This window comes from Saccostrea echinata, unplaced genomic scaffold, assembly GCF_033153115.1.
Source record: "Saccostrea echinata isolate AGI-Se365-2 ecotype Australia unplaced genomic scaffold, CSIRO_AGI_Sech_v1 ptg000001l, whole genome shotgun sequence".
Taxonomy (NCBI): domain Eukaryota; kingdom Metazoa; phylum Mollusca; class Bivalvia; order Ostreida; family Ostreidae; genus Saccostrea; species Saccostrea echinata.
The window spans coordinates 11991335-12016465 of NW_026889750.1; the positions used below are offsets into that span (position 1 = coordinate 11991335).

General features: G+C 33.3%; 2 protein-coding genes and 1 pseudogene across 3 annotated transcripts in view; 2 read left to right on the top strand and 1 right to left on the bottom strand.

The window, feature by feature from the left end:
* LOC133185463 (hydroxymethylglutaryl-CoA lyase, mitochondrial-like) overlaps positions 1 to 25131 on the top strand; it is a 161448-nt gene that overhangs the window by 53534 nt on the left and 82783 nt on the right. Inside the window, exons 5-7 of one of the 2 annotated variants that reach the window (XM_061320691.1) lie at positions 913 to 971; positions 4770 to 4859; positions 4954 to 5017. In XM_061320691.1, the coding sequence (XP_061176675.1) occupies positions 913 to 971; positions 4770 to 4859; positions 4954 to 5017 (213 nt within the window). The remainder of the gene's footprint in view (positions 1 to 912; positions 972 to 4769; positions 4860 to 4953; positions 5018 to 25131) is intronic. The other variant, XM_061320700.1, reaches the window with a different exon arrangement.
* Positions 8199 to 9199, top strand: LOC133181042 (uncharacterized). Its single transcript, XM_061315574.1, has 2 exons — positions 8199 to 8697; positions 8814 to 9199. Exons 1-2 carry the CDS (start codon positions 8199 to 8201, stop codon positions 9197 to 9199), a joined length of 885 nt encoding a protein of 294 aa, XP_061171558.1.
* Positions 10045 to 12179, bottom strand: LOC133181049 (uncharacterized; annotated as a pseudogene).

The window sequence follows — 25131 nt, forward strand, 5'->3', positions numbered from 1 at the left end:
GCTTAAGTGAACTTTTCTGATCAAAGGGTGTCCGGTGTCTGTTGTGTGTCGTCTGTAAACTTTTCCCATTTTCGAAGTCTTCTCAAGAACCACTGGGCCAATTTCAACTAAACTTGCCACAAAACATCCTTGTTTGTTTTTTGTTTGTTGTTTAACGTCCCTCTCGAGAATTTTTCACTCATAGGGAGACACCACCTCTTGCCGGTGGAGAGCTGCAAATGTTGACCTACACTCGGTACTGAGGGCCATTAAGCAGTGAGGGATCTTTTTGTGCCAGCACCTTCTGCGACACTGCTTCATTATATAGTATTGATTCAAGTTTCTCCAATCAAGACCCCCGGGGTTAGGGTGGGTCCAGAACAGGGAATTATATTTTTTCATCGGAATATGTAGGAAATATCTTTTAAAATCTTCTACCTAAGAACAGCAAAGGTATGATTAACTGTAGTCGTATTAATTCAACAGCATCTTCCGGTAGTGTAGATTTCAATTTTTACAAACAGGGTGGTTCACAATACGGTATCAAATTTTTACATATGAATGTATAGGATATGTCTTAAAAAGTCTTCTCAAGAGCGTGAATAGCAAAGCCATGATTAGTCATATTAATACAGAAGCATTCTCAGGTAGCACAGATTCAAGCGTGTTCAAATCATGACCCCCAGGAGTATACTGGGGCCAGGGCTCAAAGTTTTGCATAGGAAGATAAAGGAAATTTTTTAAAAATCTTTTTTTTAAGAACAACAATTTCATGATTAGTCATATTAATATACAAGCATCCTCAGGTAGTTTAGGTTCATGTTTGTTCAAAATATGACCCCTGAGGTAGGACGGGCCACAAAAGAAGAAGAAAAATTACATAGAAAATGTGTATGTATGTGTGTTTTATTTAATTGCAGTTGCATTATTTAGGTTTCAAGTGGTGTCAATGCAGTTGCAATATTTGGAGCAGCATCAGAGACATTTAGCAAGTGAGTATTGACCATTTTACTCGTATTCCAATATGTCAAGTTCAAGGACACATTACATGAAATATTTACAGTCTTAATGTAAGGATATCAGATTTTCATAGGAAATCAGTCAAACAATCATTTTATACATGTACAAGGCACAGCTGTAGTAAGAGTAACCTAGAATCACCAGTCAGTTCACCAGTCTGTCTGCAAAAACTTGCCCATAACATCTGAATGGTTGTTGCTAGTGCTATCAAATTGTACATGTGAAATTTTTGTGACAAGACCTTTCTTCGGGTTCCAATATATCTGACCTCGACCTTTGAGTTTGACCTACTTTAGCAAAATTTAACAAAAGATATATTCTCTATAAGGCCGTTTTACGGCGTACAATAACTTCAAAATTTCACGTAATATTCTTACCCTTAAAAACTGTGTGAATCATTAGGTTAACGATCCAATGTAATGATGAATATTGATTGGTTAATGATGCTTTAGTATTTGTCATGATATAAGGTCACAAAGTATTGAACTATCGTTCCTTATTAGCATTGGATAATGGGAAAACTCAAGAGGGTGGATGTGTTAGGCAACTCCTACACCTGTCATAACCACCTTTAACCAACACCAACACTTGCATGTAAACGTCTTATTAACTAATTTGAAAGGGACTACCAGCTTATCAACTTGGTTAAAGGTGGTAATGACATATAAGTAAAAACTTTCTGCTTCATTTTAATGATGATTACAGAAAAAAATGAATTTACTCATAATGAAGATTATGAGCTTGTGTAGATTGTTTTCATTTTACTCTTTTATTTAGAGTTCATCTTTCCGTTGATATAACGAGAAATAATACATGTATAATCCATGCAATTTTCACTCCAAAAATGTTGATTTTTTACCATGTTCTGAAATCAAAGGACTGGAAAGACTGGGTGTCATGAAAATACTGGGATATACTAAGTATTAAACACGATGACAAGTCTCATTGAACTGCCTGTTAGAAATAAACAATATTTTCATATATCATATGGTGTGAATCTTCATAGATTAATTTAGCTATACTACTTCTTTGGAAGTACTGTATATCTTGTTAGTACTTTAACAGGTCTGGGAGTCGCGGAGTAAGGAGTTGATCCTTACGTCGCGGGTTCGAATCCCACTGTGGGACGCGGAGACCGGTCCTTCGGATGAGACCGTATAAACCGAGGTCCCGTGTCGCAGAAGGTGCTGGCACGAAAAAGATCCCTCACTGCTCAATGGCCCTGAGTGCCGAGCAAGGTCCAAAATTTGCAGCTCTCCACCGGCAAGTGGTGGCGTCTCCATATGAGTGAAAAATTCTCGAGAGGGACGTTAAACAACATACAAACAAACAAACAAACAGGTCTGGGCGGCCTCCGTTTTTGGAGGATAGCTAGATTCGATATGGCGGCCAAATATTTTGCCATATATGGAAACCGCATTGCATTGTGGGATAGTTTATCCACCGATTTCAAAGGATAACACAGGTAATTTTCAAAACGCCTCGTGCCTACCTTTAATCAAAAAGTGCAAGCACCAGAGTACATGTAAATAAAAGTTCAAACACAAAACTATCGATTGTATGTGGCAATTTGGGATTCTATGTCTAGAATTTGTACAATACGCTTTCAAAGTTGGCACTTATTGCACTCAATTTTTACTTAATATTTCTTTGTATTTTGTTTTATTTTTATGTTTTTCACTGTCAAGACAAATAAAAAAAGGCCTTAAATAATATTACTTTCATAAACAAAAGGAAACCCAGAAAGAAAAAAAGGAAACACAGAAGGAAACGTATTTTAAACACAAAATATACTAGAGCCTTATAACTTGAACAAATAAAACAGTTAAAGGATTGAATGAATAATTATAAAATAAATAAATAATATGAATTATTTGAATAGCATAAATAAATGAAATAGATAATTTAACATGTTTACTAAGGAATTAACATTGTTATATACAGTCATATACATGTATATACATGAATAAATAAAATTTTAAAAATTACATTGCAAAAGTTATGTGTTTAAGGATTATTCATTAAATAAAATAATGATTAAACCTGATTTTTCAAAAATATATTTTTCAAAATTTGTAAACCGCTTAACACATAATTACGGTACTGGAAAATCAGCTTGGTTATAATTATCGTCTCAGACAGGTAAGTGTTATCATTGTTTACTAAGCTTTAAACCAAATAATTGATTGACAGCAATTACAAAATAGATGTTGTACTGATTTAATATCTAGATTTATCCATCATCATATGAAATTTAACATTTTATTTGTTTTGGTTGAAAAATCTGCCTAAATGCAGAAATTGCTGTTATTTGTTTGGTTAAGAGTTAACTGCCCTTTGTTTTGAAAAGTCCGGTAGGTGGCAACACTGCTATCCTCTGTTTTTAGAGGATAAAATATATCCTCCACAAACGGAGGCCGCCTAGACCTGTTTAATTGATTGAAGCTATCCATGTTGTAGTGGAGAGATACACATATGTTAATTTTCTTATAATATGTAACATAATTGGAAACTGTTAGAAGTAGAATTACTGACATGAAAAAAAAAACGTATTTATTGTTATCTGGGTGTTGAGATGACTCATTCTATTGGGATTTCAGGATGCAGCATATAAATTAGCTATACGAGCTTCGAGAACAACATTTTGTCTTAAAAATTCAAACGCCTTGGGGTGTCGTCAAGGTCACATATGATTGATGATTGTATGTTGCTTTACCCATTTTAGAAATTTTTCACCCAGATAGAGAGAGAGATATAATGAAGTGACATAATTTTGATTTATACTTGACCAGTTTCTTTACTGACCAACGATTACCGTGGTACAAGACCTCCCTTATTAAGGTAATGTCAAAATGAGCCATTACGTTAAATGCTCGGTGCTTAGAAGGAACAAACACTATCCATGTTAAACGCTTTAGATTTGACACGGCAGCGGGAACGAGAATTGTGCTCTTGGGGCCTCTAGATCTCGAAGCGAGTGCATAACCACTGAGCTACCGCAACCAGTAGGGCCTCTGTGTAACTTGGATGTTGCAGAAATCTGTAAGACCGTGGTTATACTTTAACTCTTTATATGAGTAGTGGAAGGTGCTGTTGAATTTATGGAGTGTTGTTAAAGGAGTGAGGGGGCATGGACTTGGCTTCATATACATGTATCTATGACATTCGTTTATTTCATTTAGATAGCGCTTCTAATTAAGGTCTTCCATCTTCACGGAATACCTTATAGTGATTCTACTGTTTCTTATTATTAAGGTCGTCCGTCTTTACACAAGACCTTATAGTGATTCTACTGTTTCTTCTTCTTCTTATTTATTTTACTTTCTAATTTTGTGCACGCGATTTCTCAAAGACTGTTGGATGGATTTACATAGCATTTTTTGAAATGTGTTGTAACATGAACTTAAAATATCCGAGAGGAAATTTCAAAATTCACTTCCGGTGCCGGGATATTCACCATTTTCTGAATTCAAAATGACATAAAATGGATAAGTATTTTTCTAGGAATCACCCGAGACATCCCCCAAATGCGTTTTTCATACGTTCACTGTTCAATTTTTGCGCTGCATTTTCACTCCATTCGCATTTCAATATTCACGATGTTCACCAAGTTGTCAGCTTTCACACACTGTTGGCTATGCATTAATTAACTGTTAAGTGTTGACGCTCACCATTAACTAATCTTTCAATCACTAAGTGGGGAAGTGGAATGTTTCAGGGTCTGTATCATTACCACCTTTAAATGAATAACCTGTTTTTATTTCTTGTAGAAAAAATATTAATTGTAGTATATCTGAGAGCTTACAGAGATTTGAAGAACTCATGAAAGCAGCCAAAGAAATTCAAATGCCAGTAAGAGGGTTGGTGTTCAAAATTTATTATTTATTACGACATGTCAGTTGAAATTACGCAAGCTGTGTACAAAAGGGAATGATTTGTTTTAAACTAATTTAGATATATCTCTTGCGTTCTTGGATGTCCATATGAGAGAACCATCCCCCCAGAAAAAGTTGCAGAGGTAAGGTTTATTTTTCCTACAAAGTATTTGCAATACACTGCAATACTTATGTTTCATACATAGAATATCCTAGATGAAAAAAATTCTGTAATTGGTTTATAAATTCTCAGCAGATTTAGATAAAGTTCCCATGTCAGCTAAGAATGATTATTTTCCAATTGAATTTATATCCCATTTTCCATATCAATTTTGCCCCCCTCCTTTTCCATTGTGAAAACTCTTTTTTTTTTCAGTCACTGTCCAGTGTGTAAAAATATCTTTCTGTCCAACTCTATTTACGAGAGGCTATAAAATATTTTGTAGACTGATGCTTTGAAATTCATGCAATTTCTTTTACATACAAAAAAAAGTGGATTATAATTGCATTGAAGACCTAAGCACACTTCAACTTTAACTGCAGGAAAATTACTCTCTGCACAAATAGGCCTTTTGTCATACTTAGATCTCATGATGTCACTTTCTTCAGTGCTTGCAAACATACTAAACTAATCACCTGGACAAGGAAGGTTATTTAAAAATCTGTTAGGCTTAAAAATACTCATGATATGTCGGCATTTTGAAGAATTAAAGTTTTTTGGGTTTCTAACTCTAAGGGTCTTCGGCCCTTGAAAGAGAAACAGAAATTTGCCGAATCGCTGAAATGAAACTGAAATTTTACAGTATCAAGCACATGTCAAGAAATGACTAACCGGAAACACCAACAGCATTCTTGCTTTTATGCAGCAAAGAAGTCACTAGTCCTGGCACAGAGCAAAGAATAGAATCAGTAATCAAAGCAGTGAGCTCTAGGAAGGAACAAGTAAAGTTACTTTAAGATCAGGAATAGACAATAAAACACATTTAAATAAGTGTTAATGAGGAAGTGTGTATATCCCAGTTTCAGGGTTGGCCGGGAAATACCAGTGGTGGGAATTACCAGTGGTAAATACTGGTATTACCCGTCCTGGGAAATACTACAAATTCTCTCTTAACTGGGAAATATTGGGAAATACAAAGTTAAAGTTTTTTTTCTTTAATTCGTTCAATCTTATACTAAATTCAAAAATAAAATAAACATAAAAACAGAAGATGAATAATATTGAATATGTCTCAAATTGCAATTTAACATTTTCAGAATGTATCACTACTCCAGATTCCATACCATAAGCATTCTGAAACATTTCCCTGGATGTATAAAACTGAAGTTTTCCAATTCAAGTTTCTTTTCAGTTTTCTAATATTATTAAGTTTTAATTATAAATCCAAGAACAAAACAAACTTGTTTTAATCCTTCTATAAACACTGTAGTTATTACAATCAATCATGTTGTTTTAACAAATTGCTCTGGACAGTTTTGTGCTCCTGTTTTGAGAGATAATTACCTTGAGTAGAATTGAAAGGCTTCTTCTTAGTTTTGATATTTATACCATACTCTACATTTAAGATTTTCTTAGATCCTTCGTTAGTGACATAAAAAACGCAATTGGGATATTTGGGTTCATTGGACCTTTATAGACTACATCAGACTCAAGCATGAAACAAATGACACTCATGACTGATACATGAATATACTGTGTTATGATTAAATAAAATGAATTACTAGGAAACCAGAATTTTTTAAATCAGAGACAGTGTTACCAGTTAGATATCTTAGCCAATAAGGTGTACTGCATGTCAATATGAATGAAATATGTAGCTATTACTTATTTCCCAGTATTTCCCGGGAAATACCAGTAATTCCCGGTAATTACCAGTATTTCCCACCGTCCTGGGAAATATGAGTATTTCCCAGTTTTTTGCCAACCCTGCCCAGTTTACCAAAAAAATTATGAAAGGGGAATTCATTTAATTGTACAGTTATTTAATAGACATCTAGTTAACTTTCAAGAAAGCAAAAAATAAATTTAAGTAATTGTCAGTTGTCTGACAATCAAAATATAATACTATATATTTAAACATGGTCAAATACATATTCTGTTAAGTATACTAATAGTATTTCAATCAAAGGCAGGAAATCAGAGGAGTAAACTCCATATGCAGGTGAAAATGTTATTTTGCTACATAAATAAAGAGAGTTTACGATAGAAAAGTCGAAGTCATCATTTTTATCATAAAATTTAGTTATTTATTTGCCTTTAGTGTCTTTCACTAGTAAATCCAAGTATGAAACAGATGTGTCAGTCTGTCTGGTATCTTATTTCGAGTTCAGTGGGATATAACGAATCAACAAAGAAATGAAAATGAATATTGTAAATTGAGAAAACGTCCTTGATATATAATTGTACATAAATGCCAAATTGATGGCCAAAGCAAAAGACTTCTTTTCCTGTAGAAGTTTTAAAATAAGTTCTGCTTCATATAAATAGAAAAACAGATCGTCTAATGAGGGGGCACAATTATAACCCACGGGAATTCCAACAGATTGTTGAAGGCTTAGTCTCCGAAATCTACATAAAAATTCTTAATGAGATTTCAATGAGAAACTCAAACATCTTTATAATATCCACCTCAGAGTACTTGTGTAAGAATGAGAATATTTTTAACGAAATTAGTTGGCAGATGATGACCAATGACAAGGTATGAAAGTGTCCGAGTTCTATTTTTATTGAAGAAGCAGTTTTCTATGATGTCAAAAATTCTGGTCTTTAATTCATTGTGGGAAGTGGTTATATAAAGTGTTGAAAAGTCATATATTTGGATGCTGGATTGATTTTGATAAATTTATTTATTTAAAATTTTCTGAAAGTTCCTTGGTGTTTTTAATTTTCCACATCTGATAAACACCAGTTCTCAAATGTGTTGCATAGTACTCGATGAGCGTATTTGATTTGTCAACACTAGTGTCGAGTCGGGTTGATATCGAGCATGCGCACAAACAAATACAGTCTCTCTTTAATCAAACGGCAAGAACATGACTCATTGCATTGAAAATGGACGTTGTTTTGCCTTTTTTAATTGATGAATTTTTTGAAAGCGAGGAAAAGTATGATATATGGGAAAACGACGAAGATCTGTTGTTTATTTTCTTCTGCCTACAAACCATGAATAACAGATGTAATGTGGCAAAAATTGTTACATTTGTTGAAGAAATAATACCAAGAATGAATAACAATGAATTTAAGAAGCATTTCGCTTGTCTAGAGATATCTATAACATTCTTCTGCTTGAATTAGGACTGTCACTGAAATATAGAGAACGTAATATGGGTAGACCTGCTTTACCTCCTGACAAACAACTCCTAATATTCTTGTGGTACATGGCCAACCAAGATTCTATGCGAGAAGATGCATGTATATTTGGAGTTCGTCCTTTCACAGTTCATAGATGTGTTCGCCGGGTCTCAAAGACGTTGTGTGACAAACTTTTGCGAAAATTCATTATTTGGCCAGATCATGATGCCCAAGAACAGATATCTAGAGTTATATACGAGTTTAGTGGGTTGCAATATTGTATTGGATTCATTGATGGAACTCTTATTGCTTTATCATTCATTCAAAACGGTGATAAAGATTACATTAATCGGAAAGGATATCCATCTATCCAGCTACAACTTGTTGTCGATGACCAGATGATGATAAGAGACACTTTCGTTGGGTGGCCCGACTGTGTCCACGACGCCAGAGTGTACCGCAATTCACCAATTTTTAACCGTTTGGATCATGATAATGAGATTAACCTTGCACAAGAGAAGTATTTAATTGGTATAATATACTTATTACACTGTATTTATTTTATTGAATAATAATATTCCAACTAGACATCTGTTTGCATTTTAGTGCATATGCATGAATTTCCATTCCAAAAATTTATCTTTTAGGAGATGCAGCATATCCACTTTCATCATTCATGATGACACCCTTCAGAGCTGTAGGTAATCTCTCAAATGCACAGAAGCTTTTCAATCGCAAACTATCGTCAGTTAGACAAACAGTTGAGAGAACAATAGGTCACTTGAAAGGGCGTTTCCGCCGGTTGCGTGAGCTATATTGCGTAAATATTGAAGACTGTTGCTACCTCATTACATCAGCATGTATTTTGCATAATTTGTGTGTTCTGAAGAAAGACGACATGGATGACTATCTGGAACTAAATCCAAATCAAGCAAACAGAGTGAACTATTATCCTAGTATATACAGAAACGATCAACGTGGTGTTAACAAAAGAAATGCTCTTATGCAGAGTCTTCAAAATTATTGCATGTGATATTTTCATCTCTGCAATATATTAAGAAAATCTTTGTTGCTAAAATAAGAGAAAATTAAAATATAATATGTAAACAATTCACTCATAAAAAAATTGTCAATAAGCATGATAAATGGATCTCTAATTAAAGGTACAGAACCATTTCCTTTGGATGAGGATAGTCAGTATACAGAAAACTTGGTTCAGTTTTACATAATAAAATACCGTACAGTACCTGCATCACTTGGCAAATGCAAGATCAATACTGACCAGATGGATTTGGAATGCTGTATAATGATCGTGGATAATGCAGTAACGATGAGCGCACAGAATCAATTATGTCGTGACCAAAAGATATTTTGCCTGCATACTTATTTAATATAATGGCCCACTGCTTTTGCTCTTCTAAATCACATTCAATTGAGGTTGCTATAAATTTAAGATTATTTTCACAGACAGCAGACTGGTAACAAATTCTAGAGTAAATGGTGTTGACCTTCTTGCACAGATAATTTCCAATGACTTTGCATTTAAAATAATTTGGTGAAGTATTAAAAAATCTATCTGAACTCCAGATAAATCAATACATTTGAGCACATGAAAATCTACAACATATACAGCAAGCATTTCCAGTGATTTCAAATGACAGATTTTTTTTTATCATAATGTCCAATAACTCTCAATATTTTCAAGCAACTCATATTCCTCAGAAAACACAAGCTGTTTCCGAGAGCAGAACAGGAAATACAAAATTTCTCAATCATTTTAAAAATGATAAACTTGGAGTATTTACTCACACCTGCAAAACGAAACTGACTTTTTCTGTCCAAAAATCATGGTATTTTCAATACAACTTCATTTGGAAGGTCAATCAAATTTCTGGAACAATAAATAACATAATGACATTACTGAAATGCATAGACTTCCATTCACTTATTTTTTTTCTCCAGAACATTTAACATTTTTTCCATCATTTTCATCTTTTCATCATGCATTTCTTTTATTTCTCTCATCTTGTTTCTCTGAAAATCAACTTGCCTTTCCTCACAGTGTTCTTACCATTCTGTGACCTCAGCTGTCTTCCTTTTTTGAACTTCTTTCCTATTTTTGGCATGTTTCTCTTTCGATCTTTGGGGCTGTTCATCAGAACTAGAACAAGATTCTGGCAATTGAGAACTTTCACTGACACTGCCTGAGAGGTTTCCAGTTGTAAATTTTGGTCTTGTTCCTGCCCTCATTCCGTACAGTTCACTGAATTCTTCAAAAAAGGCACAGGATTTTCTATAATTTCCACTTTTATTGTTATGATCAATTGTAGCTCTGTATTCTCTTTTCAATGATTTGAACTTGTTTCCGCATTGTTTTGCTGTAACACATCCATCGTTTTTCAACTCTTTTGCAATTTTCTCTCAAAGTGTCTTGTGAGACCTTGCTTCAGAAAAGTCCTTTTCTAACTTTATTCTTGCATGAAATAGAAGTCTTTTTTACTCCACACTTTGGGCAACTCTTTCTCACCTGAAAAATAGAGTACATGTACTTTCATAAAAGAAAACAACATTTTACTTCATAAACACTTTCATATTAAAATGATATTTCCACATACATTAAGAAGGTACAAGACTGCAACAACCATAAATTAACTTTTAATAATGATATTGACCTCTAATTCACAACAAATATGACTTTGACCTTTACAATTGAACATAGATAAAGAATCTAATTGTTATTTAATTAACAAGCGAGATATCTAGCTAAATTAAGACACACATGTGCAAGATACATATGATGCAAAACAAAAATAAGAGCAATTTCTTCAGTATTTCTATATTCAATTGTAAATTAAATTTACTGAATATTTCAGTTTGTATTGTTTCATAAAATTTTTATACATAGTATCTTACATGTGCTTGGTTCAGAATTCGATTCAGGACTTGGCATGGGTGTTTTTGGACAGCCTGCTGAAAAACAGAATATTCATTCTGAAGGAAAAGGGTTGGTCAGGGAAATTTTATCCATGGTATCACAAAAAATCACTCCTTTCATTCATTATACATGTAGAATTCATTAATTACTGTCTGCACTTTTTGAAAGATAAATGATTTTGCCATGATTAAATGTTCTTCTTTAAAAAACACGATTAAATAAATATTATATATTAATTCCACTTACTATGAAATTCTGGACTAGATGATATGTTTGAACAAACATCAGCCAGTGTCTCATTTTGAGTCTCTTCTGTAGGGCATGCTGATATAAAAATTTTAATCTGATAAAAATTTGCATGATTATAAATTGATCTACGAATTTACTTGTCTGTTCATGTACATGTAACAATTAAGGGGTAAATTTTGCCTTAACAGTCAAAATATTTACTATTCAAGTTTTACAGGCCTTTCATCAGTAACTATGCATAAACAATAACTAAACTAGTACCTGGTAAAGGAGCTCCTGTTTCCTTTATGTTCTTCTTGATTTCAGTCATTAATTTCATGTCTGAAAATGTTAATAATCAGCTTCATTCACTGTAATTTAGTGTAATAAAATAGGATATAAACGAGCTGAAATCATAAGTCATATTTCAACAGAAATACCCCCTTATCATTCCACCCCATAAGTTGGACAAAGAGGAAAAAAGGGCTTATTGATAATGAAATTTATGATACATTTGCATGCATATATATATTTAAGCAATCTAGACAACTTTTGCAGTGAACATTGACTTATGAACTGCAATTATTCTGTTGTCGTATTATGTTTATTATGTTCTGTTGACTGAAAAAAAAAATCTGTTTGCTTTACATTGTATTAAGCATTATATACTAGTTACAATTGTTTTCAATATACATTTTCCACTTACCACCTACCTCTAGCTTAGCAACGATGGGAGTCGGTAATACTACTTAATCTCCTCGTCCGGGTACACTAGAGTAACTTCTCTCCAATAACTATCAATGATACGTAACATGCATTTTACAAATGTAGTCATTTTCATTAGCGCCATTAGGTAAGCGACTCGATCAGTTCGTCGGCGACGAGCGAATCAATATTTTTTTATATGCCTCCTGTTCTGAAGTACTAGCCAATATCCTTATTTACTTATTAAAATGTTAATTTATTTCTAAAATCTTAACAAAACATCTGCCTCATCTCTTTTTCCCTCCCTTGTCAGCCATCTTTGTTCTTGTTCACTCTTGTAAAATTGAAGAGTATGTTCGTGACCTAATTCTACAACACGCGCGTTGTGTTCGAGGTGTTTTATTTAGAAATCCGACTCGAGAGTTGCAACTTGTGTTCAAATCGAATACACCCTTTAAGTTCTTCTTCACTTCTGTTAATATTTTCATGACGATTAAAGAAAGAGTTTTTGCATCAGATTTACTAGAACCCGCTGTATATCTTTGTTTTTAAGGATTTTTTGAGTTTAGGAATCCATGTAGGTATTGTAATTCAAACTCAATTTGGCTTTGTGGATATTAAAAATATTTAAAACTGACTTATGGTTTTTGGTTGATTAATTGTATGCTGTTTTACCTCCCATTGTAGAATTTTTCACTAATACGCAGACGTTACCATATACTGATGAAGGGCTTCAGAACTATACTTGGCAATCAGAGCCATTAATCAAGGAGGGTTCTTCATCGTGCCAACGTCTACCGTGACACAGGAGCTGGGTTTTTAAGGTCTCATCCGAACGATCCAAAAATTTCACTTGACCATGACAAATGATCTTGACCAATGACCTTGTCAGCAAATAAAGTCAACCATTAAGTTGAGTGTTGACTAACTTTTTTTTTTCAAACAAAGTGTTAGACCATTATTTTCACTGAATTGTCCACGTAATTTTGCGTTTGCCCGATCATGACAAGGAGATCACGCAGGGTGTGACCGGTCGACAGGGGGTGCTTACTCCTCCATGGCTATGATCCAACCTCTTATGTTTTCAGAGGTCAATGTTTGCTTTACTCCACATTTGTATTATTTCAAGGGACTTTTTGAGCTTGATTACTGTTTGTCATCTTTATGTTTCATTCTAATGCCGGTTGCATGGCAGGAGCAGTCACTACTATATTTACGTTTTGGATTTGACGATGCGCGGCGAACGACAATCAAACTTGTATAATTTTAAAGAATTTCCTTCTTAGAAAGGGAACTATGAGTATAAGTTGGATTACCAGTTGTAGAATTAAATCTAAGTTCCTCTAAAATGCAGTTGTAATAATAAGCCTATCCTTCCGTTTTCACTTAATCGGAAGTGTCAAGGATTTAGAAAGACTTCATGAACGATGTGTTATGGTTGCAGTTGAAAAGGCTTGTAACATTATAATATCGTCTTTGTAAGGCTCATTATTGACTCTTCATCTGGAAATTCAACTTATACTCAAAGTTCACTTTCTGAGGATGAAATTCTTCAAAATAACATTTCATTTTTTTTTAATATTTCAACATTTCAGTAAAAATTTTTACAAACAGATACACTAATATTGCTGGATCCAGCAAATGCTATATGAAGTCCCTTGCTATTTTCCTCACAAAAATATTAACTTATGAAAAGGAGAAACTTCAGAGCTACTATGCTACATCATATTAGAAAGGTCGTATAAATCAAAGTTGGATTCTCAAAGACTCCAGAGAACTTTTCGAAAATTTAAAATCACAATAAACAGTAACATCAAAACCTATGACTTTTTGTTCACTTTATCCAACCATTCCTCATGAAAAATAAAAAAAAAAACTAGGCTTTTTTGATATCATAGACAACAGCTTTTTCAATAAAAATGTAACTCGAATATTTTCTTGTGATTTAACATCTTTAAAATTGCTTTATAAAAAATTCACTCTGATTCTACACGCAAGTAAATACATAAAGTAAATGAACTTGAAATAAGAGACACAATATATATACAGGAAAAAATCTTTTAAAATCTTCTTAAAACAGAAAAGCTATAATCATATCAATGCATAAGCATCTCAAGGTAGTTTTATATTAAGTTTGTTTAAATTTTGACCCCCGGGGGTAGGGCTGTGCCACAACAGGGGATCAAAGTTTATTTAGGAATGTATATGCAGTATCTTTTAAAAACTTTTTAAGAATAGAAAAGCCATGATTAGTCATATTAATACAGAAGCATCCTCAGGTAGTGTAGATTCAAGTTTATTCAAATCATGACCTCAGGGGATAGGGTGTTACCACAACTAGGGATGAAGTTTTACATAGGAATATATATGGGATATATCTTTAAAGATCTTCTTAAGAAAAGCAAAGCCATGATTAGTCGTATTAATACAGAAGCATCTTCAGGCCCAGGGATCATGAAACATCTTAAGCTTAAGTCAAAATATGTATGTTTGCTAAGATGTTGTAGAAGTCAAGCAGACCAAAATCAAAATCTTTTTCGACATTACTTCACGAAAGTGTTGTTATCTGCACATTTTGAGATAAATTCAATAATCAATAAGCATTTACAGGTGATTGAAATTTTGATTTAATTCTGTTTAATGATCCTGGGACCAGGTAGTGTAGATTCCAATTTGTTCAAATCATGACCCCCAGGGTAGGGTGGGTCTACAACAGGGGATGTATAGGATATATCATTAAAAATCTTAGTAGGTTGAGACCATTTATATAAATTATGTCAACTTCTCAGTATTGAACTGATATCCGTTTTTTCTAGCCAAAGTGCTCAGTGGAGCGATGTGGTCAACAAGCCTCTTGTTATACTAGGCTACTGACAAATAAGTTGATATTACAGGGATTTCAAAAGTCGGCATGGTTGTTAATATGACAAATGTTTATCAATACATTCTATCATTGTGTCGTATTCTTACACATATTTCATGTCAATTGGTTGGTCATTGTTTTTAAACGAAATTTGACTACGGATTATTCTGTCTCGCTGCGGGTGTGACCAGTTGACAGGGAATGTTTACACTTCCTTGGCAAATGATCCCATCTGTGGCAATTTGAGGAGTCCGTGCTTTGTGTCCTGTTCACATATTTCACTACTGTTATAATTTTCCCCTTAGATCCCCCCCCCCCCAAAAAAACCCTGACGTTCCCCTGTCAGTGCCTGACATTTTCCTGTATCCTCCTGACTTTCTCCTATGATTCCCTGTCGTTGTCCCTGACTACCCTGTCTACTCCCTGACGTCCCCTGACTTTGCCCCTGTTACCACTGTCTAACCCCTGATGTCCCCTGACATTCCTTGACGTCCCTGTCAACTCCCTAGCTGATGTCCCCTGACTAAGTCCCTGACCACCCTGTCAATTCCCTGTCGTCCCCAGACATTCATTTTGACCCAGAAATAGGGTTAAAATATGTTTTTGTTGCTATTTACTTGCGAGAAATACGTTTCTCTTGGCAATTCTTAAGTTTTGTGAAAATATATATTTAGTCCAATGTTATTTGTTTGAATATCTTTAGTAATTTATTTCTTAATATGATTGTATTTGATTGTTTTCGTTTAGTACATGTAGCTTTTTAGATAAATCTTAGGGAGAATAAATGCCAGTTACTTTGAAAAGAATAAACTACTAATTAATTGCGTATTGTCATGAACGGCATGTAAATATATCTATATTTATTTATTTGTTAATCTATATATCCACATGCATTTATTTACTTATTTGTTTTTATTATTTATTTATTGACTAATCTATTGATTTAATCTATTCATATATTTCTTTTTTATATATATTTGCTTCATTGAATTATTAATTAATTGATTAATGCTATGTATATTTTTAGTTTTGAATTCATTTTATTTTAAATAATTAATTAATTTTATTTTAGTCAATTTATTTGTAAGTTCTGCATAAACAGTCGTTAGGTAAAACAAAATATGTTCAAACTATCTTTTAAGCATATTTACATTTCTTTTAATTCCTTTAATTTCATGATGGGTATCAAAATAATCGTCTTATTACACAAAGTATGAATCCGAAATTTGTTTTATTGCTACTTTTACTTTTATACAATCAAAGGCCTGAAGGGCCTTGGAGTCGACTCGCTCGAGTATAATGAGATTTTTCATACAAATGTACACCATACCTTATATTCAGTTTATATTGCATCTAAATAGATTGAATATCAGTTCTCTATGTTCAGTTAAAAAATTAAGGGCTTCAATGCCATCTCACATGAGATTTTTGTAATTTTTATAAAGTCTGGGTTTGTAAATACACAAATAAGATTACATAATGTGACAAAAAAATCAACATTTTGAATAGTGATCTGAATACATCGGCTTAAATTTGAAAGGTCTCAATTTACCCCACACCTCCAAAAGTAAAAAAAGTTCAAGGGTTTATCTCCCATCTTTTTAAGTCAACTGACTTCACTTCAGTATTTTTTAATTATAATTATCATGACTCTAAAAAGATCTCAGTGTTCCATTAAGAAACCAAAAAAAAAAACTACAATAAAGTGAAAAATGGGGGATCATGTTAAATAGGGGGAGAAAAAGTAACAGTGAAAAAAAAATTTAACATATAAATATAAGCTACAATCTTTAAGAAACAACCTCCAGTAATAGAAACAAACATCAGACATCTATGGGTAAATTTTAGATCTGCCTAACTATATCCATGTATTCACACAATTTTCCTTTAAGCGTTATGATTGTTATGTAACTTATAATCTAATATTTGAAAAACATGCAAATTTATAAACCAATACCCAAGTACCTGTAAATAACATCACCATGATTATGTTAGAAAAATTTACATGGTTGGCCTATTTGTCCCACATTATTGTGAAAAGCAGCACTGCATACCTGGATTCAAAAAATAAATTGAAGCACACTAGCTGCAGTGGTCTGTGTTATGGAGTAATTAGGTTAATGGTTCACACTGCTAACCTGGATTCTAAAAATAAATTTTTCAAGCTCACTAGCTGCAGTAAATGAGAGGAGCAGGTGTGTGTGTTAGGGAGTGATCTAGGTCAATGATATATAAACTTCAGATAGGAAGATTAAATCCGCCTAACATGCTTCCACATATATTCATAGTAATAGTAATATAAAAATTTATATAGCGCTCTATCAATTTGAGTCCTCTAAAGCGCTTTACAATTAAAATATATAAAAAGAGACAATGTTTAAAATACATGAAAAAGACATGTGAATAAAATTAATCATTTTGTCTCTATCTAAATATAAGCCATATTTATATTAAGAAATCACAAATTAAAAGCTAGTTTGAAAAGATGTGTTTTAAGATCCTTTTTGAAACTGGGCAATGAAATACATTCTCTAAGTTTAAAAGGCAGAGAGTTCCAGAGGCTCGATGCGGCCTTGTCTAAACGACGGTCTCCGTATGTTTTCGTGCGTGTCCGAGGTACCTGGAGAAGATGCGAGGATTCTGAACGTAGTGATCGTGGCGGGTTATAAACAGTCATGATGTCTCTCATGTAGACTGGGGATAGGCTACGAAGGGTTTTGAAAGTGTGTAGAAGGATTTTATATTGGATCCTGTATTGAACTGGGAGCCAGTGAAGATGGATCAAAGTTAGAGTAATTTGGTCTGATCTTTTAGAACGCGGCTGTGTTTTGCACTCTCTGAAGTTTTGCGATGTGTTGAGAATGAACACCATATAGCAATGCATTGCCGTAATCTAGTTTAGATGTAACTAAGGAATTCACTAGAGCTTTACATGCTTCGTCACTGATAAACGGACGGATGCGGCCAATTTTGCGAATGTTCATGTATGCTGAACGCGAAATTGAGATACATTGCTTTTCCATGGAGAGGGTTTTGTCAAAGAATACACCTAAATTTTTGACAAAAGATGCATCACTAACGATACAATCACCGAATCCTAACTCAAGACTCTTCATATTTTTAAGTCTATGTTTCGGTGCAAAGACTATGAGTTCAGTTTTATCTTCGTTGAGTTTGAGAAGGTTGGCACTCATCCATCTACGTATGTCTGATAAACAGCTTGAGAGTCTTTGGGACATATCGGTCCAATTATCACTTGGTTCAACAATGATGTATATCTGGGTGTCGTCGGCGTATATATGGTACGTCATTTTATACGCAGTAATTGTACATTGTACGGATATTTAATTAAATTTTTCTTTAAGAAGCATAAAGACATAAATAATGTTACAATATGAAATTTTATACCGTTTAAACCTCCCAAGTTTATGCAATCACTCAAACAAAAGCATTTTTTGCTAGAACTATCATATTTGGCGTATGAATCACCTTGATGAATGTGTGATAATTTTTACAGCTACGATGAGAAGGAATCAGCTCGCTCCGCGAGCCGACTCAGAAAATAGAAATGTTCCTCAAAAACTTCACGGTTTTGAGAGTAATTCTGAGCTGTTGATAGTTGACCAGTGACTTTGGGTACGCAGTCCAGACACCTATTGACGTTTCGACTGGTCGCCCGCGTGGCGCAGTGGTTAGAGTGTCTGCTCTAGAGTCGCGAAGTAAGGAGCTGATCCTTACGTCGCGGGTTCGAATCCCACTGTGGGACATGGAGGCCGGTCCTTCGGATGAGACCGTATAAACCGAGGTCCCGTGTCGCAGTAGGTGCTGGCACGAAAAAGATCCCTCACTGCTCAATGGCCGTAAGTGCCGAGTATAGGACAAATTTTGCAGCTCTCCACCGGCAAATGGTGGCGTCTCCATATGAGTGAAAAATTCTCGAGAGGGACGTTAAACAACATACAAACAAACAAACAAACGTTTCGACTGACCACTATACACTGTTTATTCTGTGGCAGCACGACTGTATACACCCTGCAGGTGTTATTTCTTTCATAACCGTGACAGGGTTTTGAGGAACAATTTTTTTTTTACCGAATTAAAAGTAGCGATAAAACGAATTCTAGATTCAGATTGTTCGTAATGAGACGATGATTTTGATACCCATCATGAACTTAAGAGAATTGAAAGTAATTTGAATATGCTTAAAACATAGTTTAAAGCATAATTTTTTTAACCGAAGATTGTTTATATAGAACTACACAAATTGAATTGAATTAAATTAAATTTATTCATTAATTAAAATAAATGAAATAAAATTAAATAAAATAAATAAATATTTTAAATGAATTCATTTATTTATTAATAATGAAATAAAAGAAATATGTAAAAATAAATTAATTAAATAGATTAAATAAATAGAATTAATAAATAAATGAAAAGATAAATAGATAAATAAACAGACAAATTTATGTATAAAGAGATACATTAAAAATAATACTTAAATAAAAACTAGACCTATATTCCATTCATACTACACAAGTCGCTGTTATGATTATGTATTATGAGGGTTTATAAATGACAAATTATTAATTATCAATCTATTTCTATATATTTGTTCTATTAATTTTCGGTCTTGTTTGACATCTGTAGTTGAAGGTTAATTGTTTCTATCTGTTGTTTAAAAAGGGCATTTTTGCACATGGTAGCAATATCTAATTCTTGACATCTTTTTTCTGTCTCACAATATCAATGTCATTTACTCATACTTGTTATCAACTTTATGGTTAGATCTTAGGATTGTGTTCTTTGAATTTGTTATGCTTAGCTCTACCTAATTTCAGTCTTGTAAATTAATGTCATACGGATTCTCCCTGTTCATGCAACTTTCTTATCCTTAAGTTAATTGGCTGGACAGTAAGAAAGTGGGCGGAGTTGTCAAAGATTAGATGTGAGTGAGTTTGAATGTGAGTAAATCTATGAAAAATCTTTGTAAAATTCAGTTTGTTCCATCTACGAACTTTCTTTGTTAAATTCAGTTAGTTCTAAATTGTATTTGTGAAATTAATATTTTTGGACTTATAATAAATTCTGAACTTTAAAACCGTTTTATCATTTAGCAACAATATTACATCGCAATAAAATGGTTATTCATTCTTTTTGAAGTAACTTGCATTTATTCTACTTAAGATTTATCTGAAAAGCTACCAAACAATCAATATAATCATATTTTGAAAGAATTTATTAAAGATACTTCAAACAAATAACTAGTGACAATATATATATATATATATATATATATATATATATATATATATATATATATATATATATTCATTATTTTTTTTTTTTAGATATTTGTTTTATTCAATTATTAATTGATTAATTAATGTTATATCTTTATTTATTCATTTTGTTAATTCATTTTATTTTAATTAATTAATAAATTTTATTCAATTCAATTCATTTGTTATGTTGAACATAAACAGTCGTAAGGGAAAAAACATATGCTTCAAACTATCTTTTAAACATATTTACATTTCTTTTAATTCGTTTCATTTCATGATGAGTATCAAAATAATCGTCTTATTATTACACACAATCTGAATTCGGAATTTGTTTTATTGCTTCTTTTACTTTGGTACAAAAAATAGAAATGTTCTTTAAAAATTGCACGGTTGTGAAAAGTAATTCTGAGCTGTTGATAGTTGACCAGTGATTCTGGGTACAAAGCACACCTATTGTCCTTTTGACTGACCACTATACACTGTTTATTCTGTGGCAGCACGACCGTATCTACTCTGCAGGTGTTATTTCTTTCACAACCGTGACAAGTTTTTGAGGAAATTTTTATTATACCGTACGCAACAAGTTGCGGGGGGTATAATGTTTTTGACCCGTCCGTCAGTCAGTCAGTCAGTCTGTCAGTCCTGTTTTTTTTTAGCTCACCTCGACGAAGTCGAGATGAGCTTATGCTATACCTCCGGCGTCGGCGTTAGCGTCGCCGTCCCGGTTAAAGTTTTAGGATCAAGTCCCATTCCCAAGTAACTATAAGCCCTACCTGGACCAAACTTGCATGTATGATGCATCTAGGGATGGACACTACCACGCTTGCTTCGGATGCTGATATGACCTAGATTTTCCAGATGAGTGACCAGGTTAAAGTTTTTGGAGCAGGTCCATTCCCAAGTAACCATAAGCTTATCTGGACCAAACATGCATGGATGATGCATCTAGGGATGGACACTACCACCCTTGCTTCGGATGCTGGATATGATCTAGATTTTCCAGATGAGTGACCAGGTTAAAGTTTTTGGAGCAGGTCCATTCCCAAATAACCATAAGCCCTACCTGGACCAAACTTTCATGGATGATGCATCTAGGGATGTACACTAACCAACCTGCTTCGGATGCTTGATCTGACCTAGATTTTCCACATTAGTGAATTTTAGCCATATTTTAACCAAATTAGCATGGATGGTGTATCTAGGGATGGACACTTCCAAACTTGCTTTGGATTCTGAATCTGACTTACATTTTCAAGATGAGTGACCAGGGTAATTTTTTTGGAGTAACTATATAATACTATCATATGGCCTGTTCTGATTAAACTTGCATAGATGGTGCATCTAAGGATGAAACTTCCAGACTTGCTTTGAATGTTGGAACTGACCAAAATTTTCTTGATTAGTAAACAGGTTAAAAGTTTTTTGAGCAGATCTATTTCCAAGTAACTATAAGTCCTACTTCAACCAAACTTGCATGGATATTGATCTTGGGATGTACCGTAACTAGAAAAAAAATATGATGTAAAAGAGCTAGAGCCACGAACCATGAAAATGTGCCTTGAATTTTAGACAAAATTTAAGTTTGAAATCACTAAGCCTGTCATATGTTATATTGTAGTGCACAATGTCATGCTATTCTACATACAATTTTTTGCCACACAGACCATCGTCTTTAGCACATGCGCAGCATCAAATATACAAATGAAGTTAAAAACTGCTAAAAAAAAAAAAACAAACAAACAAACAAACAAAAAAAAAACGTCGATTTTACTGTAGTTATTTCAAAATTTGAATGTGGACACACTCAAGTACCGATTCCAAACTTTGCAGAGAGAAAAATATTGCATATATGCATTTTTAAGCAAAATATCTTAGAGGTACTCGAGTGTGGCCAATATGAATTTTACATTTTATGAACTATGAGCTATCAGAAAATGAAGAAGGCCCTCCATTTTAACAGTAGTTATGAGTTCATTATATACGTAAATAGCTTAAATTAGTTATTAGTATATGAGATTTATTCTTGATAACTACATAATCCCTAATTTGTCAATTATTTTGTTTTAGAATATCTTAAACTCACATTTAACATGTGTTGTTTCATATAAAATTTAAAATTACGTTCTTTTCATTCATGCTTACGTACATCAATGATGACGTCATAATTTGACGTTTTTGACGTCGACTGCATCTCATAGATAATTTGAAGAAGTTTTTCAAAATAATTCCAAAATAGATAATTGAAAAGTGTCGAAATCCAGTTTCCGATTTTTTTTGCCAGTACTACATGTTGAACGTAATTTTTTTTTTCAGATTTATTATATTAATAAAAATACAAATGCCTAATTCAAAGGTTATTTTCTAAGATGCATACAATACGCAAAAAATATGCGCATTTTAGATATACATGAACCGGAAATAGTTTGACTTGTGCACACACTGATATTTTATATGAAGAAATTATACGGTATTTATGCATTCAACATCAGTTAATTGTGTTCTCGATCCAATTATCAATAATTTTATTTAGCTAACAGCTTACATATCATATACCCGTTTAAAAAATAAAACGACTTAGAATTTTTTGACGAACACAAAAAGGGAAAAAAGAAAAAAAAATTTTCCAATGCGCGGAAAGGGGAAGGGTACGAAAGCCCATTGAGCTCATTTTCGTAGGTAAAAAAAATATATTTTTCGCGTTATAACGCGAAACTTTCGGGAATAAACGCGAAACTTTCGCGAATAAACGGGTAACTTTCGCGAATAAACGCGAAACTTTCGCGTTGTAACGCGAAACTTTCCCTGTAAAACAGAGACATTTGCATAAGTCTACAGTTTGTTTTACTTTTTAATGATCTAGTTTATTCATTACAGTGAAAAACGAAAGACTATTTTGAACTTGGATTATCACGAGCGGAAATTTTATGTTTTCTCGCCATTGAATGTGTCTTTCCTCTTTCTAAATCTTTTTTGCCGTCACATTTTGTCTTTCTCAATGCTGTTCAATACAAGTGTTGAAGCGTATGGTAGAGGAGCGAAAATACAAGTCTAATTTTAATTAGGTTGAACACTCTGTATAGAATTTGAAATAAAAGATCTCAGAAAATTGACAACAATGAGGTGAATTTGTATATTTCACGGAACAATTGTGTCACATCACATGAGTAACCTAATGTGAAAATCGGATGACAAATATTCGTATCAAATATTTCACCTCCGATAGACTCACTATAGAAATTCAACATTGTATTTTAAGGTTGCACCACTTGGTCATACCATTACTTATGAAAACATTGACAATTTTTTCAAAGAAAGCAACGAGTGGAGATATTCCTGAGAAAAAAATTAGTCTACAGAATTTCTTTGATTAAACAAGTGAAAAACAAGAAAATCTTTAAAGGAATATTCATTTAATTAATTAGTAGTGTTTTGAGATTAAATGCAAAATCAACACTAATCTATCCATTTCTAGCATCAATTCTCTTTTACATCTGAAGAAATGTCATTTATAAATTCATAGAAGTCCCCCTCTGCGTTCATGTTTTTTATCTGTCAGTCAAGATCACAGGTTCCTGAGTAACATGACTATATATGTATAATTTCGCGTTATAACGCGAAAGTTTCGCGTTTATTCGCGAAAGTTTCGCGTTTATTCGCGAAAGTTTCGCGTTATAACGCGAAAGTTACGCGTTATAACGAGAAAGTTTCGCGTTATAACGCGAAAAATATATTTTTTTAACCTACGAAAATGAGCTCAATGGGCTTTCGTAGTAGGGGATGTTTTGACAATAAAAAAAAATCCCTGAAAGGGGGTGCGGGTGTAAGACACTTCTCTTGAACAAGCCGCTAAATAGACTCTTCTTACCAATTTACAGGGGTCCGTGTTTCTTGTGTGCATGTGTGGAGGAGTGTTTTCAAGGACATCTATCGGTCATTTTATTATATAGATCAAATAACTCTGAAATTGAATAATTCCGGAACACCCCCTCCTCTCCCCTATAGATCCGCGCATACGTATATGCATCATTTTATATCTAAAGAAAAGTGTCCTACCCAATGTCAAATGTGTCCGAAATTCTATTACATCTGAATGCATTTTGAGGTACAATACCGAGGTGATCCAAATAAACTGAAAAAAAGGTGTCCGACTTACGATTTGCACACATAGGATATATAAGATAGTAATGCGTTTCCAATACATATTTTGGACCCTCATTTACTATTAGATGGTTTGCCTACATGTACCGGCTTTCTGAATCACATCTAGGGTGATCAGACATAGCATGGATCGGACAGCTTTAACAAATTAGATCATTAGGGTAAAAAATTAGATTCAAAGGATTATTAGTTTAGAAGGGAATTCCTGCGGAAGTGATGTAAAAATGTTACTTAAGGGGGTGACAATTAAACAGAAAGAATAAAGCTTTTGAAATATGAATAGTCCAGGACATACTTTATTTGTCAATCTATATTATATACTACCTATTTTAATACTACAATAAACGTGAAATTGGGACAATTATTTTTTTAGAAAAGACCCTTCACTAAAGACTGGTAGTTTAGCTGGTTTAGCTTCAATTATTAAAATAAAATGTGGCAAGGTGGTAATTTTGACGGAATCGAGGAGTAGGAGGAGAATTAAGAGCAGCGATGAAAAAGTTTATTCAATCTAATAAAAAAGTAGAGGAAGGTCTCCAAACATAATTTGACCCTGCCCCTTTCCCGGGTAGTACTCTTCTGAATGTGCATCTTTTCTTTGTGCGATTTTAAATGATGATATTTTTATTTATAAACACATGAAACACATATTGGAGACAAGAAACAATTATTTACTGATGTAAATACTTGAACTGTTCAACAATATAACAAAGAATAAACATACGTACTGTTTCTTATGCAGTACATTCTCATGTATGCGTTTCGAAATTAAAATGCATGTGTTACGCTGT

Coding starts and splice junctions, on each gene's coding strand:
- LOC133181042 (XM_061315574.1), top strand. CDS start 8,199: ATGGGTAGACCTGCTTTACCTCCTGACAAACAACTCCTAATATTCTTG. Junction 8,698..8,813: donor ACAAGAGAAGTATTTAATTG/GTATAATATACT, acceptor TTTATCTTTTAG/GAGATGCAGCATATCCACTT.